Source organism: Cavia porcellus, unplaced genomic scaffold, assembly GCF_034190915.1.
Source record: "Cavia porcellus strain 051 isolate PalLab524CR breed Dunkin Hartley unplaced genomic scaffold, mCavPor4.1 scaffold_2, whole genome shotgun sequence".
Taxonomy (NCBI): domain Eukaryota; kingdom Metazoa; phylum Chordata; class Mammalia; order Rodentia; family Caviidae; genus Cavia; species Cavia porcellus.
Genome location: NW_026947485.1, coordinates 69,854,128 through 69,869,829, shown reverse-complemented (window position 1 = coordinate 69,869,829; position 15,702 = coordinate 69,854,128). Strand labels below are relative to the sequence as shown.

At 37.0% G+C, this 15,702-nt stretch overlaps 1 protein-coding gene across 2 annotated transcripts in view; it reads right to left on the bottom strand.

The window, feature by feature from the left end:
* The window catches only part of LOC100732684 (ATP-dependent translocase ABCB1), a 101,918-nt gene that overhangs the window by 63,919 nt on the left and 22,297 nt on the right, over positions 1 to 15,702 (bottom strand). The window contains exons 4-7 of one of the 2 annotated variants that reach the window (XM_063243398.1): positions 11,643 to 11,694; positions 10,114 to 10,305; positions 9,397 to 9,568; positions 6,605 to 6,729 (exon numbers count right to left, since the gene is read on the bottom strand). In XM_063243398.1, coding sequence (XP_063099468.1) covers positions 6,605 to 6,729; positions 9,397 to 9,568; positions 10,114 to 10,305; positions 11,643 to 11,694 — 541 coding nt within the window. The remainder of the gene's footprint in view (positions 1 to 6,604; positions 6,730 to 9,396; positions 9,569 to 10,113; positions 10,306 to 11,642; positions 11,695 to 15,702) is intronic. The other variant, XM_063243408.1, reaches the window with a different exon arrangement.

Here is a 15,702-nt window from a genome sequence, read left to right as displayed (position 1 = left end):
ATGATTTCAGCTCTTTTGCACTTGTTTAAATATGTTCTATGAGCTAATATATGGTCTATTTTAGAAAATGATCCATGTACTGCTGAGAAGAATGTGTATTCTGATGTTGTTGGGTGGAACATTCTGTATATGTCTATCAAACCCATTTGTTCACAGGTATGATCCAGTTCTGTTATTTCTTTACTCATTTTCTGTCTGGTCGATCTGTCCCTTGGTGTCAATGGCGTATTAAGGTCTCCTGTTACAATTGTGTTACTGATAATTTGAGTTTTCATTTCTGTTAATAATTGTTTTATATAACTGGGCACTCTGGAGTTTGGTGCGTATATATTTAAGATAGTTATCTCTTCCTCTTGGAGTTTTCCCCTTACGAGTATGTAGTGACCTTCTTTATCCTTTATGGTCATTGTTGGTTTAAAGTTCACGTTGTCTGCAAACAGAATGGCTACTCCTGCCTTTTTTTGGATTCCTGCTGCATGAAGAATTGTTTTCCATCCTTTGACTTTCAGTCTGTGAGTATCCTTCTGGGTTAGATGGGTTTCCTGTAAACAGCATATGGTTGGATTTTGTTTCTTGATCCATTCTGCTAGTCTGTTTCTTTTGATTGGTGCATTGAGACCATTTACATTAATGGTTATTACTGTTAAATGTTGGTTAATTGTAGGAATCTTATCTCTCTGCTGTTGCATCTTTATCTTTCTGTTCTGTTTAATTATTTGCTTTGCTTAGTGGTTTTTTCCTTTGTGTATCTAAACTGTCTTTCAATATTTTTTGCAGGGTTGGTTTGGTGTTCATGAAGTTCTTCAGCTGTTCTTTGTCATGGAAGTATCGTATTTCACCATCTATTTTAAATGATAGTTTTGCAGGATATATCAGTCTAGGTTGGAAATCATTTTGCTTTAGGATCTGGAATACTTCACTCCATGCTCTTCTTGACTTTATTGTTTGTGATGAGAAGTCTGCTGTGATTCTGATAGGTTTTCCTTTATAAGTGATCTGTCTTTTCTCTCTGACAGCTTTTAATAATCTATTCTTGTGTTGGATTTCTGGGATGGTGATTATTATATGTCTGGGTGTAGTTTTATTTTGGTTATGGCTATTTGGAGTTCTATATGCTTCACTGATCCTGATGTCAGTTTCTGATCTCATGCTTGGGAAGTTTTCAGCTATTGCTTCTCTAAATATCCTCTTGATATCCTTTATGTTGTCTCCTTCTTTTTCATTAATCCCTATCATTCTTATGTTATTCTTCTTTGCATCATCTTGCAGTTGTTGAATTGTTGTTTCCTGATTCCTTGTTATTTTTAAAAGATCTTTCCTTTCCTGTTCACTAGCTGCAATCCTGTCTTCAAGGTCTGAAATTCTATCTTCACTTTCATTAAGGCGGTTTTTACAACTTTCAGTGGAGTTTTTTATTTCCTGTATATCTCTGTGCATCTGCATTATGTATTCTGTTTGTTTCTTATATTGCTCATCTAGGGATTCTATCTTTTTGTTTAGTTCCTCCAATTTTTTATCTGTGTTTTCTTTAGATATATTTAGAATCTCTTTCATTTCTTTTATCATTTCTTCTTTTATCTGGAATATTATTTCGAGTTTGAATTTCTTTAAAGCTTCCTGGAGTTGCTTGTCAACTTCAGTAGCTATTGTGTCTGATATATGAGGAGGATGGGATATATTTTCTTCTAAATACATTCCTCCTAGGGTTTCCTGAGATTGGCTGGAGGTTTGAGGTTGTAATTTGGTCTTTCGTTTTGTCATTTTCCTATATTTCTGTGTTTCAAGTGTTATTTGAAAGCCTCCTCAGGATCTGTTGAAAATCCCCTTCTATGTTTGCAGCTACTGAGACTCTGGCACCACTCTACCCCAGGCCATTGGGCCTGCAAAACCAATGGCCCTCCTCTGCTTGTTGAGAACTCCGCGGTTCCAGACAAGCTGGGCCTCAGGGACACTGTGCGCCCACCTGCCCCTTGGTAGATCCACAGCTCTTGGATCACAGCCGGGTTAGGGTACTCACCACAGGCCGCAGTGCCTCAGGAGCCTGTGATCCCTCCCTGCTTGCAGAGATATCCACAGTCCTCCAGACAAAGGAAGGGCCTCCTGCGGGCACTCCGGATCCACCCAGCTCCTCCTCTGCACGCAGATGCCTAGGCGCAGCTGGGCACAGGCCAAGGTGCCTCAGGAACCCGGGATCCCTCCCTGCTTGCAGAAATATTCACTCCTCCAGACAAAGGAAGGGGCTTCTGCAGGCACTCCGGATCCGCGCAGCTCCTCCTCTGCACACCGATGGCTAGGTGCGGCTGGGCACAGGCCGAGGTGCCTCAGGAACCTGGGATCCCTCCTCCTCCAGACAAAGGAAGGGGCTTCTGCAGGCGCTCCAGATCCGCGCAGCTCCTCCTCTGCACACCGATGGCTAGACGCGGCTGGGCACAGGCCGAGGTGCCTCAGGAACCTGGGATCCCTCCTCCTCCAGACAAAGGAAGGGGCTTCTGCAGGCACTCCGGATCCGCGCAGCTCCTCCTCTGCACACCGATGGCTAGGCGCGGCTGGGCACAGGCCGAGGTGCCTCAGGAACCCGGGATCCCTCCTCCTCCAGACAAAGGAAGGGGCTTCTGCAGGCACTCCGGATCCGCGCAGCTCCTCCTCTGCACACCGATGGCTAGGCGCGGCTGGGCACAGGCCGAGGTGCCTCAGGAACCTGGGATCCCTCCTCCTCCAGACAAAGGAAGGGGCTTCTGCAGGCGCTCCGGATCCGCACAGCTCCTCCTCTGCACACCGATGGCTAGGCGCGGCTGGGCACAGGCCGAGGTGCCTCAGGAACCCGGGATCCCTCCTCCTCCAGACAAAGGAAGGGGCTTCTGCAGGCACTCCGGATCCGCGCAGCTCCTCCTCTGCACACCGATGGCTAGGCGCGGCTGGGCACAGGCCGAGGTGCCTCAGGAACCTGGGATCCCTCCTCCTCCAGACAAAGGAAAGGGCTTCTGCAGGCGCTCCGGATCCGCGCAGCTCCTCCTCTGCACACCGATGGCTAGGCGCGGCTGGGCACAGGCCGAGGTGCCTCAGGAACCTGGGATCCCTCCTCCTCCAGACAAAGGAAGGGGCTTCTGCAGGCGCTCCGGATCCGCACAGCTCCTCCTCTGCACACCGATGGCTAGGCGCGGCTGGGCACAGGCCGAGGTGCCTCAGGAACCCGGGATCCCTCCTCCTCCAGACAAAGGAAGGGGCTTCTTTCTGCTGCCTTCACCACTTAGGTCTTGCTTTCCCACCAGCTTCCTTGGCTTCCTGTTAGGCCAATTTTATACTGGAGCCTTAAGTCTCTTAATCCACTTTATCAGAAGTCTCTGAAGAAACTGGAGACTTGCCTTGCACAAAGGAGCTCAAAATTTTTGAAATAACTTAATTCCCTAGATAATTCATATTTTGAAGTCTTTCATCCACTAAATGTATGAACATCATATTAATTTTCTTATGATTTAGGTTATTCCTATACTATTAGAGTTCAAATCCTCCTTAGATATGAACATTTTTTCTGGCTTTCATGACTATGTTTTAGTTGGCTGCTTAACCACAATTAAAAAGCATGTCAAGTAAAATTTATATGGCAATCATAACCTCTGAGGATGAACTATAAACAGAACATTTTAGTGATAAAATATTTAAATCCCCAATTTGCCAGTTATACTCTGAATTAAAACATTATGTTTAAGAAACATGTTTAGGGCAAGGGATTTAGCTCAGTGGCTTAAGTGCCTGCCTGTCAAGTGCAAGGTCATGAGTTCAATCCCTGGTACAAGAAAAAAAAAAAAAAAAAAGAAAGAAAGAAAGAAAAAAATGTGTTCAAGTATGTGTGTGTGTGTGTGTGTGTGTGTCCCATTTTAGGAGTTGAACTAAGGGAAAAGGTACATACACATAAAGTATATGTTGTTACATTAAGGAACTTCAATGTTTATGATTTGTATTTGTCATCTACTGATTTCAGGTCTCACTTAGACTAACATCAAAACCATTTCTCCGATAAGATATTGCTGAAGCCAGAGGAAACATTTGCTAGGAAGAAGCAACAACAAGGAAGATAATCATTTAGATATCATGAAAAATAAACAAAAATAAAAGGCTAGAGGAGCAAGCACACATAAACAATATTCCTTTTATATAGGTTTTTGGGTTAGTTTTTCAAACCCAGTATCACTTGTATAAAGCCAGATGTCAAAAATCACTCATTCACTTAAAGCTTTAGTATAAAAATGATAAAGGAGGAGTTTTTAAGTAGGACAAAAATAACAAAACTTTATTATTTTTAAAATACAGTAATGTCATTATAAAAAGACAAAGTTGTCAAAGATGTGAAAGGAGTTCGGGAGAGGAAGAAATAGAGGGTAGGAAGGGAGAGTAAAACAATAAAAAATGATGAAACTATGCTACATATGTATACCAATTCCCCAAAGGAAACATAATTGTGATGTGCTACAAACATACGTTAATAAAAATATTCTTTTTAAATACATGAAACTATTTTTCAAATACTTGTCTTTTCAAAAAAAATACTTGTCTTTTCAAAGACAAATAGGTTAAGCAAAAGAAATATAGTATAAAAATGTCACAAATGAGAGAATAATATTTTTAAATTATGGGAAACAAACTATTCCATTAAATTAAATTCATTTATAATTTCAACTAATTTCCATTCCAAGATATTCAGCCCTCTCTTGCACCTATTATTTTAAACAGAAAATCAGACTGAGATTTGATTGTGGTAGCAAAGGAGTATGGGAGAATGCTAAAGAAAACTGAAAGATTGCTCTCAGTCTAAAAAGACCTACCAATTCTATTGCCAAGTTAAATCCCAAATCTCTGTCCTGGTCACCCTTCTCCTGCCTCCCCTCGAGATTAGGCCAGCAAGCCCTTTCTCCTCCCAACAAATGCTCCAGCCCCCACTGCTGTCCCTGATCCCTGTTTTGAGTGTTCTCACCCACTCACTGCACCATTTATAGACAGAGAGAGTAAAGATACTAAAATAAATTGTGATTGCACATTGGGGGAACCACATCTTTAAAATGAAAGGCCTACAAATCCTCACATTGCAGTCTCTGCCTACCCCAATGCCCCTTTTGTAAACTGGACTCTAGTCACGCAAGCCTGAGCTATTTTCCAGAATGTAATGAAGTCCTTAGAAAATGTGAAAGGCTCCTTCTGAGTCATCCATTCCCTATGATGGCAACGGGCCCCACCTAGATAAAACCTCCTCAAAGTGGCCTCCCTTACCACCATATGAAAGTGTTGCCTCCTCACCCTCATCGGCACACTCTTTCATCAGGGCACTTTTTAAAATTTGTAATTTAGTGCACCTCTAAATGCAACCCTGTGGCTCCTGAAAACTCTTTTCATATCTCCAAATCATATTACTCCGCCTGGTGTATTACATACTTGGTTATGTGCAGCTAGCTGTTTGTATACTTCCCCTCCTCTCGTTAGAACTTAAGCTTCAGGAAATATAGGCTTTGTATGATGTGATGCTTTTCTGGACATTAAGCCAAACTTCCCATTTTATTAGTGGGACATATTTCAAATCAACAGCAAAAGCTTGGGTAAAAACAAAAAATAGAACAAGAACAAAAAAGTACACTAAGCAAATGTGCACAATGTAAAAGTAATCTCACAGTGACTCTCAGGTCAGCACAGCTGAGTTCTGCAAACAGGCACTGATAGCCCCAGAGAAGCCCTGGGCATGGGTTCCAGTCCTAGCACTCAGTTCCTCATCATCCCACAGGTAACCATTATCCTCATTTATAAAAATTTTCTGACTTATCTTTATGGCCTTAACAGATAATGTGTTACTTTATACAGAATAGTTTTTCTGTTTGCAAGAAATACATACTTATTACATGAAAATGTGTCAGAATATAATCACAATATATGCTGAATTTTACAGAAAATCTCTTGCATGGGATACAGCTCAGTGTTACCGTGCCTGCTTAGCAAGTGCAAAGTCATGAGTTCAATTCCTGGTACCAAAATAAAAAAAGGAAGACAGAAAAATCTCCTGCTGCTCAGAAATCACTGGATCCAATGAATACCATGGATTTCAATAAACTATTATCTATACTCTCGGAAATCTAAGACAAGAGAAAACAGTCACACGGATAGCACTAAACAATGCATCACAAAATAGATTTTCAATTTTTGTATGACTCTGTTTTTTGGTTGTATTTTTATCTTCCAAATGATGGGGTGTATTTCAACTAAGTAGGAGCCTGTGCAAGAAGGTAAATAATTCACAGATCCTATATAAAATACTTATTCCATCTTAGTAAATCAAGAATTGACTTGATAGGCCCCCAAATCACCAGAGATATAAAATAGATTTCAGCCTTAGAAAATTCTTTATATGTTACAGCCTAGAAAACTAAAGAAAATTCTTTGAATTGGCACATATAAAAAGTGTACAACAAAATTACAACTTCTTCAGAGTATCAGTAATGATATAACAGGTCCACTTAAGGGAATATTTATATTGGAAAAGTATCTCTCATTCACATTGTTAGCCTGAAGGGTATACGAGATGACAGAGAATATTTCTAGTGACATTAAAGAAAGAAACTCAAACCTTTCAAGTTCTTTGTTTTGTCCTCCAAATGCAATCACAGTTCTAATGGCTGCTAAGACTTCTTCAGCCACGGCTCCAGCTTTTGCATATGCTGAGAGCTCTTTATCAGTAAATGAAGATAGTATCTGTTTTAAAACACAATTTCAGATCATTAAATATTATAACTTTTTATGTTTTGCAATATATACATACTCACAGAGACATATATATATTCATGCATATATATGTATATTAATGCATGTAAAGAACCAAATTTTTCTTTGAGTTGTCTTTGGTAATGATGTTCTATATTTTAGCATAACCCTATAAGCCATCTCAAATCCATTTTGGATAGGCATGATAGATAATAAATCAGTTAACTACATTTTTATTTTCCTACCCAAAACCTCGTATTTCTTGATCTGAATAAATTTAACTGAAACTTTTGAGAGATGTTAAATTTCTGAAAAGAAAAATACACAAAAATTATATCAACAAAATATTTTATGCACTAATCATACCACATTTTAGTGATTCTAGTTCAAAAGTGCTAAAGTAGGAGGCTAGAAGAATACAAAGGCCCAAGAAACTTCAAGAAGATTTCCCAGGCCAAGGTAAGCACCAAGTTTCCTCTGCTAGTGCTCTTGGGAATAACAATATATTCAGCCACCAGGCGGGTCTTTCCTTTCTGGCCGCTCTTTGATCCTTCTGCTTAGTTCCTGAGTATTTATTCTGTGGACAGAACATTGCTGGTTGCCTTTTATGTATAAGTTCTCATTTATTGCTATCAACTGTACAGTGAAATAGTATTTCCCATATTTTACACATAAGGAAATGGAAAAAACAGGAAAGGTTGAATAATTTGCTATTAAGTAAAATATCCAGGATTCAAGTCTGAGTACTAAGTACTGAGTAAAAAATAATCACTAAAGAAAATCAAAAGTAAAATCAAAAGATTTTACTGTTTCTACTAGGCGTGTGAAGTGGACAACAATCTAAATATATATTACACACAAACAATTTATAATAAAAAGTTAAACAGTATGATAGTCTTTCCATATATGATTCAGAAGTTTTGATCTTTTCAACATTGTTTTGATCGTGAACAGTGCATTACTTCCTTTCCTGTGTATGAAAGCAAAGGGAGCTATGACAGACGCAGGAATGAGTAGATAACACAAATGAAACAGATGAAAGCAAACAGACAGGTTTTGGTGGGGTGCATGGGGTTGAACCTAGGGTCTCGCATATACTAAGCAAGTGATCTACTACTAAGCCACACCCTAAGCCCCAAATACACATGAATGATATTCTCTGTGAGGACATTATGTTGAGTCTATCCCTTCTCTTTGGTACCCCAAATGGTGCCCCACTAATTAATTCACTGGCCTTCCCAACTTCTCACAGTCGTCTTCCTAGGGCTACACCACCAAAATTTCCCGAATCCGTTACAGCACTGGGTGTGTTAGAAGGCCCAGTGCCCTGCTTGAACCGAGGGTGAGCAGAATACAGACAGCTCAGGCAACAAGCTGCACCATCGGCTCTCTGCTCCCCAGAGTCTCACAGATGGCTCACAGGAAGATTACCACAACACAGTTTTTAATTAGGAGTTACATGTATGCTATTTTAACTTGTTAATATATCAAGTACCATTCTGAATTCAACATATTTAACTCCTTTTTCCTTCTATGAACTTCCAAAACTATAAGTAGATAAGAATAGAATATCCATTGGTATTTTTTTTTTCAAGCAGTCTAACCGTTAAAAGAATAAATACACGCTCGAAACTATTCTTAGGGGTACACAAAGCCAACTTCTACAGTAACAAATTAATAGGATCCTCAGAACCTCAGTTTCTTCCTTTACAAAATGGGACAAAACCTATACTTTAGAAAAGAAAAACTATGTATTTGCTTGATATAGCAGGTTGCCAATAAATGAGAGTTACAGTTTGCAATAAAAAAAATCCATCACATAGAGAAATTTTTCTAAAACTTTTGAATACTTACAGCCTGGCCTATTTTTGTTAGGCTTAGCTTTGGCTGCTCTTCCACTGTTTAATCTTTTTGCTATATAAATTCACTAAATATTTTCTACACTATGTATAACCTGAGAAAAGCTATACATTAGACAATATTAAATCACATTTGTTCATAAAACGAATATCATTCCTACCCAGGAAAGAAAAACAAGTTTTACAAAACCATTGGAGGCATGTGTTTAAAGTGGGGAAGGTTGCTCCTACTGCTCTGCCTCCAATACCAGGTGAGAGAACTGGACGTTAAGAATTTATAGGGATCCCAGGCTGGAAAGCATGTATTTTCTTAAATCATTTTTATAACAATGCATTTAAATATATATGTAAACCAAGAAACACACTGATAATAAAACTAAAATCAACATACAAGGTAAACAAAATCTGCAAAGTCAAAAAACACTTTCGACAGTGTTAACAGAACCCATTCTGTGGCTTGCTAACTTGAATCTCCAGTTGTTGTGTGACTATGGAGCTTTTCTACCAATCACAGATCTTCGGGGTTCAGTATCTGTGGGTTTTGTTTTGGTTTCTTTTGTTTTTTGTAAGCAAACAGATACTGAGTTACTTCCCTCTTTCTCACATTTCTCTAAATAATCACATGGTGCAGGACAGTACAGAGCCCTGGCAGGGGTAGCATTCAGTGAGATTGCTTCATCTTATTGATTTTGAACAGAAGAGACACAAGCAAGTATAAAATACAACATTAGGCCTATTGTCATTCCATATCCTTCAAAGGGATATAGAGAAGAAGCCTAGGTTCATAGGCTTCACCTACCTTTGCCCAGATCCCAGCTGATAGTCCAAGAACAGGGCCGACAGCCAAAACCACAAGAGTTAGTTTCCAACTACGTGTAAATCCTACTATAAAACCAGCCAAAAATGTTGCCAGTGACTGAATCAACATTCCAATTTTGTCACCAATTCCTTCATTAATTTTGGAGACATCACTATAGAACAAATAATGTTAGAAACAATGTCAGAATTAGAAACATGGAGCATTTCTCCTATCCCCAGTACTGCATTTTATTTGATTTGGTTTGGTTTCATTTCGTTTCGTTTTGAGTATGGAATAAATAAGTTCATACCTAGTTTCATTTAGCAAGGTGTCAGTTCCTAGTACAAAATTTGTCACAGTGGAAATCCATAATCCACATGGCTTCAAGAAATGAACATGATTACTCAAGAAGTAGGAAACGTGGAAATTTCAAATTGCTTGAAAATTTAATCAGTAACTATCATATTACTGCTCTACTGCATACTGCTTTATTAGCTCTCTGAATATCCCTTGATTGAGGTAAGTTCACTCCCTCATTCACTGCCAGTCAAGCAGGTCCCATCATTCCAGGCCAGGTACACAAGACATGGCTGTGATTCAGAAGGAACTCAGTCTTCTGAGTGATGTACAAACATCTCTAAGAGATCTGATGACATCTGTCTCATTTCATTTACAGTATGAACTGTATCTGAGTTACACATAAAGCTAGGTACTTACTCTGTGAGACGGGTGTTCAGCTCCCCAGCATCATGCACATCAAACCAGCCAATCTCCTGTTTCATTATTGCATGGAAAAACTGTGTTCTAATTTTGTGTATCTGTCTTCCAGCTGCCAGGCACCAAAATGAAACCTGAATGTAAGCAGCAATAAGCACACCAGCACCGATTCCAGTATAATAATAGGCATAACTGAAAAACAATAAAATAGTAAGTACACACATGCTCTGTTTCCCAATCAATGCTACCCTAAAAGGCTCTCAGTGGACCATTTCTGTTTCCTTTTCAGTGTAAACTCTTACAGTAAAAACTGCTTAGAAGACAGTCATAACTTCTAAAACCAGAAATGGTGAAGTAATGTTTCCTTGCTCTGAGTCTTCACTTTTTACTAAAGCAAAAACTTTTGAGCTTCATTAATTCAATTAAATTTTAGGCTAAAGCGAGACATTCTAAGATGAAACACAAGATACCAAGTTTTCCAGTTTTAAAAGTTCTATGCTTGCTATCTTTTAATAAAAATGTCTAAACCATGTGGCAGCTATCGAAATTTTTCTGTAATAAGCAGACAGTCACTGATGTTATGGCTCAAAACTCTGTGGTCAACTCCTTGGGAATTTCACTCAGCAAACTGTCTTCCAAGCCACACTTTGTTACAATGTACTTATCAGAAAAGATGTAATTGGGATAGTGGAGTTTAACTACCATTTAACTTGATAATTATTATCCAAGTGTTAATGATATAACGAGAGACCTATAAACAAATATGATTTCACAAGTAGAATTTGTGCTTTTACAATCAGTAATGTGTTTTAAGTGGTATTTTTAAAAACATGCACCTGTTTTCCTAGTGTAAAAAACAATGCCTCTCCATAGGAATCTCTGGAAGTACAAAATCTAAAACAATTGGTTTCATTTTCTTCAGATCTATCATATCATTTATAGAATAATGCATTATCTTCTGACTTATTAACATATATCTTTAGAAATCTATTATAAAGTATTCTAGGGAGTAAACTTCAAAATGTGGTTAATAAAGTTTTCCAGAAGTGAGCTAAGGTCAGAGTGATTGCACTACTTCGGGATGTTTTATTTCTTTTTTTAGAATTGGATGCTGAAATTTAAAAGCTCCTGTTGTCTGATCTTATTATCATATCATAACTAAGAACATCTGAGAGGCAAACCATTAGCAGCAAAGCCACTGAAAATGGTGATTCCTAGCTCATTTGCATTTTACAAGACAATAAAAATGTCTATACCATGTGGTATATGCTGCTCTAGTTTTTCTTTTGTAGTATTCTTTATTTCCCACTTCATTCTTAAATCTAATTTAGGCTAAGCTTAACTTTAGTACATCTTAGGTAACATATTTTTCTTCAAAAAATGCTATATTGTAGCTTTTTAGAAAACATAATACTGGTATTGCTATCCTGAAAACATCAAATGTTTATTATGATAACACAAAATTTTAAGCATTATTTTGGACTGACACAGAAAACTTTAGCAAAATAGTAAGGAAAATGTCTAATTACATGGTCATCTCTTCCTCCAGAAGTCTGAAGATCAGTGTTTTGTTGATCACACCTATATCACCACAAAACAAACATACCATTTATGTCTCTTTGGTCTCCATCAGAAATCAGCATATACAAATGAATCAAATACATTTCATGCTATAATTTTCATAAAAATAAGTGAAAATAAGTTTTAATCATGTGTAAGCATTATGGCATCCGTTTAAATATTTCCATGATAATTGCAATCACACAGTCTAAATCTTCTGATGAGGCTAGGCATGGTGGTGCACGCCTGTAATCCCAGCACTCAGGAGGCTAAGGTAGGAAGGTTGCTGTGAGTCTGAGACTAGCCTGGACTACAAAGTGAAGTCAAGGCCAGCCTAAATTGCATAGCAAAACCCTGTCTCAAAAAAGAGAAAAAATAATACAAATAACAATTAAAAAATTTCTGATGTGTATTTGCAAGAAGAAATCACATTGAGTAGTATCAATGTATACTTGTCATTTAAGTATATATAATACTGAATTTCTCTAGTTGTAATTTTTATTTAAAATTCATCAAATATAAATGCATAAAGCATCATCTAGTATTAGCAAACACTAACATTTTCAGACCATATTAAAAAGTCCTTCATAATTTTATTTTTAAAAATTTTTAAATTTTTGGTACTGGGGATTGAGCTCATGACCTTGCACTTGCCAGGCAGGCACTTATGCCGCTGAGCTAAATCCCCAGCCCATCCTTCACAATTTAAATTCCCATCCTCAGATATGCACAAATGCAAATAACCACTGTTCAGTGAAGTTGTGTGTATATTTTCACATTTTTATGTTCATCATATCAATACACATATATTTTAAATTTTTTAAAAGATGGAGTGACAGCCTATATTCCACAATAAATTTTCCACACCGGGCTGGGGATTTAGCTCAGCGGCATAAGCGCCTGCCTTGCAAGCAGGCAGTCGTGAGTTCAATCCCTGGTACCAATAAAAAAACGAAAAAGACAAAAAAAAAAAAATTTCCACACCAGTGTATGTATCTATGTATTTTCTCAAGTGCATCTATTTTAATAGTTTCCAATAATTTACTGTTACAGAAAATCCTACATTAAACACCTCATGAACATACATAAATAATATGGTAAATAGTTTATAGATGATGCATCACAATCATGACTGCCAGGGAGGCATAATCTAAACCTTGTAGTCACTGTAAAATAGTTAGATTATAGTGCAAGAGCTTCTTGTTCTGATCTGCACAGGTATGGAAAAGGGGGAAAGGAATTCTAGCAACAATACCACTACGGACAGAAATCTAAAGCCTATTTGAAGAACGTGTGAGCTGATTTTGCTGGGCCCAGGAAGTATTTTATGGATATGAGTAAATTTATGTGGCCAAAAAGAGAGTCTGAATCAGGCTGTTACGGTGAATGAGGAAAAAAAAAAAAAACAAGCAGACTTGCACAGATTTTGAGCTAAAATGGATATAGATAGAAGTACAGTCCAGGAAGGTTTAGTTGCCAGCAATCTACAAGACTAAACAGAATCAAAAGACTAAGGAACCTGAGTTACTGTCATCACGTAGCATAGAAGATCTGAGTAAGAATGGAAAATACTCACTGGATTTACAGAGGAAGAAGCTATAGTAACTGGCACCTAATTGAACACAAGCAGAGTAAGCATGAAAAGTAGTCAAAACATGAAGCACAAGCATTTGGAGTCAGCAAAAAAAAAAAAAAAAAAAAAAAAAAAGCTGGACTCAATAGATAAAAGAAAGTTATTATGAACTAATAACTAAACTATCTAGAACATTTGTATTTTTTACTGTCTGGGACATTTAATGGAAGATAATCAATAAATGTTCAGACTGTGGGTATCCAGTTCTAAGAGTTCAGAAATAAATATTTCAGAGTTTTTATCTAAATAGGATATAAAACTAAATTAAGAAAAGAAAAAAATCATCTCTCCTTATCTGTAAGGTCAAGATGGCAGATAAAGAAGAAATGGAAGACCAGACCAAGTTCAGATCCTTAGGAAAATTAAATTCTAGATTAAGACATAAATCAAAGAACAATAAAGAAATACAGACACAGAAAACACATAGAAATTTGCTTCATATTTGGCCTATATAATCATGAATTTTTCAAAGTTGATTTTTATTTAAACCCATAAAAATCTTATGTTTCATATTTTCAAAAATACAGACAGATGAGGTTCAAATCTAGACCAATTTTCAAGTCTAACTGAACACTTTTTCTGTGTATTGCTACAATAGATAGAATACTCTTTAACTAATATGCTTGGGGCAAGAAGTGTTTTTTTCTGACTATGGGATTTTGCAGATCTTGAAATATTTACATGGATGTTACCAGTTAAATATCCCTAATTTAAAAAAAAAACCACAATGAACAATGACATTCAAAAAGTTTCCAATTTGGGGACATTTCAAGTATTGGATTTTTCACATTAGGGATGTAATGTGTACAAACTTTTTCAATTCTAAAGATTTGACAATGGTGGTATCTGTATTTAGAAGCATTTTCTTACAGATTAAAAATTAAACAAAAATTCAAGGTCAAAGTTGGCTCCTTTGTGTTCATGTATATAATTATACCACGTACACAGCTTTCTTCATAAAAAAGAAATTTTACTAAATCTATTGGAAGAGAAATTAGGTGGAAATCTTGAAGACACAGGGGTAGACAGTGAATTCATGAACAAAATCCAAACTGTAAAGAAAGTACTTCAAAGAATCAAGAACTCATCTTATTAAACAGTTTTTTCACAGCAAAAGAAATCACCAACAATCATTGAGCAGAACTGTTTGCAGTCTCATTGTCTGAATGTCCATTTTGTATGCTTTAATTTTGTAACTTGAACAACTATTTCTAAGATGACAGTATGTAATTTATCAACTAGTGATTTCTTGGGGTTTTTTAAAAATCTGTATTGTTGCTACCCTTTGTTCTGGATTTACATTTTTTACCTATCTTTAAATAAAATTAACAAAAAAAGAAATCACCAACAGAGTGAGAATAAAATCCACAGAATGGGAAAAAGTTTTAGACAACTGTCCCTTAGACAAAGGATTTCTATCTAGAACATATAAAGAATTGAAAAAAATGAGACTCCCAAAATTCAAAGACTGAATCCAAAAATCGGCATCTGAGATGAATATACAATTCCCACATGAAGAAATACAAATGAACAATAAATATATGAAAAAATGTTCAACATCATTGGTCATCCAAGAAATCCAAAATAAAGCAACACTGAGATTTCATCTCACCCCAGAAAGAATGGCTATTATCAAGAAATCAATGAAGAACAAATCCTATGGGGTGTGGAAAAAGGAATCCTTCTCCACTATTGGCGGGAGTGGAGACTGAGACAACCACTATAGAAATCAGTGTGGAGATTCCTTAAAAAACTAAGATTAGAGGTCCCATTTGACCCATCTATTCCCCTTCTGGGTATTTCCCCTGATGAATTAAAAGCATCATACCACAGAGATATATGTCCATCCATGTTTATAGCAGCACAATTTACAATAGCTAAATCTTAGAAACAACCCAAATGCCCATCAACCAAGGAAAGGATAAAAAGATGTGGTATTTTTATGCAATGGAGTACTACCCAGCTTTAAAGAAGGACAATCTCAAGGCTTTTATAGGTAAATGGATGCAGTTTAAGACTATACTCATAAGTGAAATAAATCAGCCTCACGCGTGTAAACATTGCATTGTCTCCCCAGTGTAAGAAACTGAAAGAGTAAATAATAACCAAAATGTACAATAGATATTGTAAAAGGGAAAGAAACTGCTCAAAAGGAAAGAATAACTGATATTGGAGAAAGGAGAAAAGAAAAAAAGGAAAAGAATACGAGATAGCTAAGATAATTACACCACTACTCTCTATTAGTTCATTAAAAAGAATGGTTTGTGCTTGTATTGCCTGATCAATTTTTCATGCCTATATCTTGTAATCTGAGCAACTACTTTGAAGATAACAATATGCAATTTATTAGCCATTGTTAATCTCCCATCATCTTGTTTTGAAATTTCCTATAATTG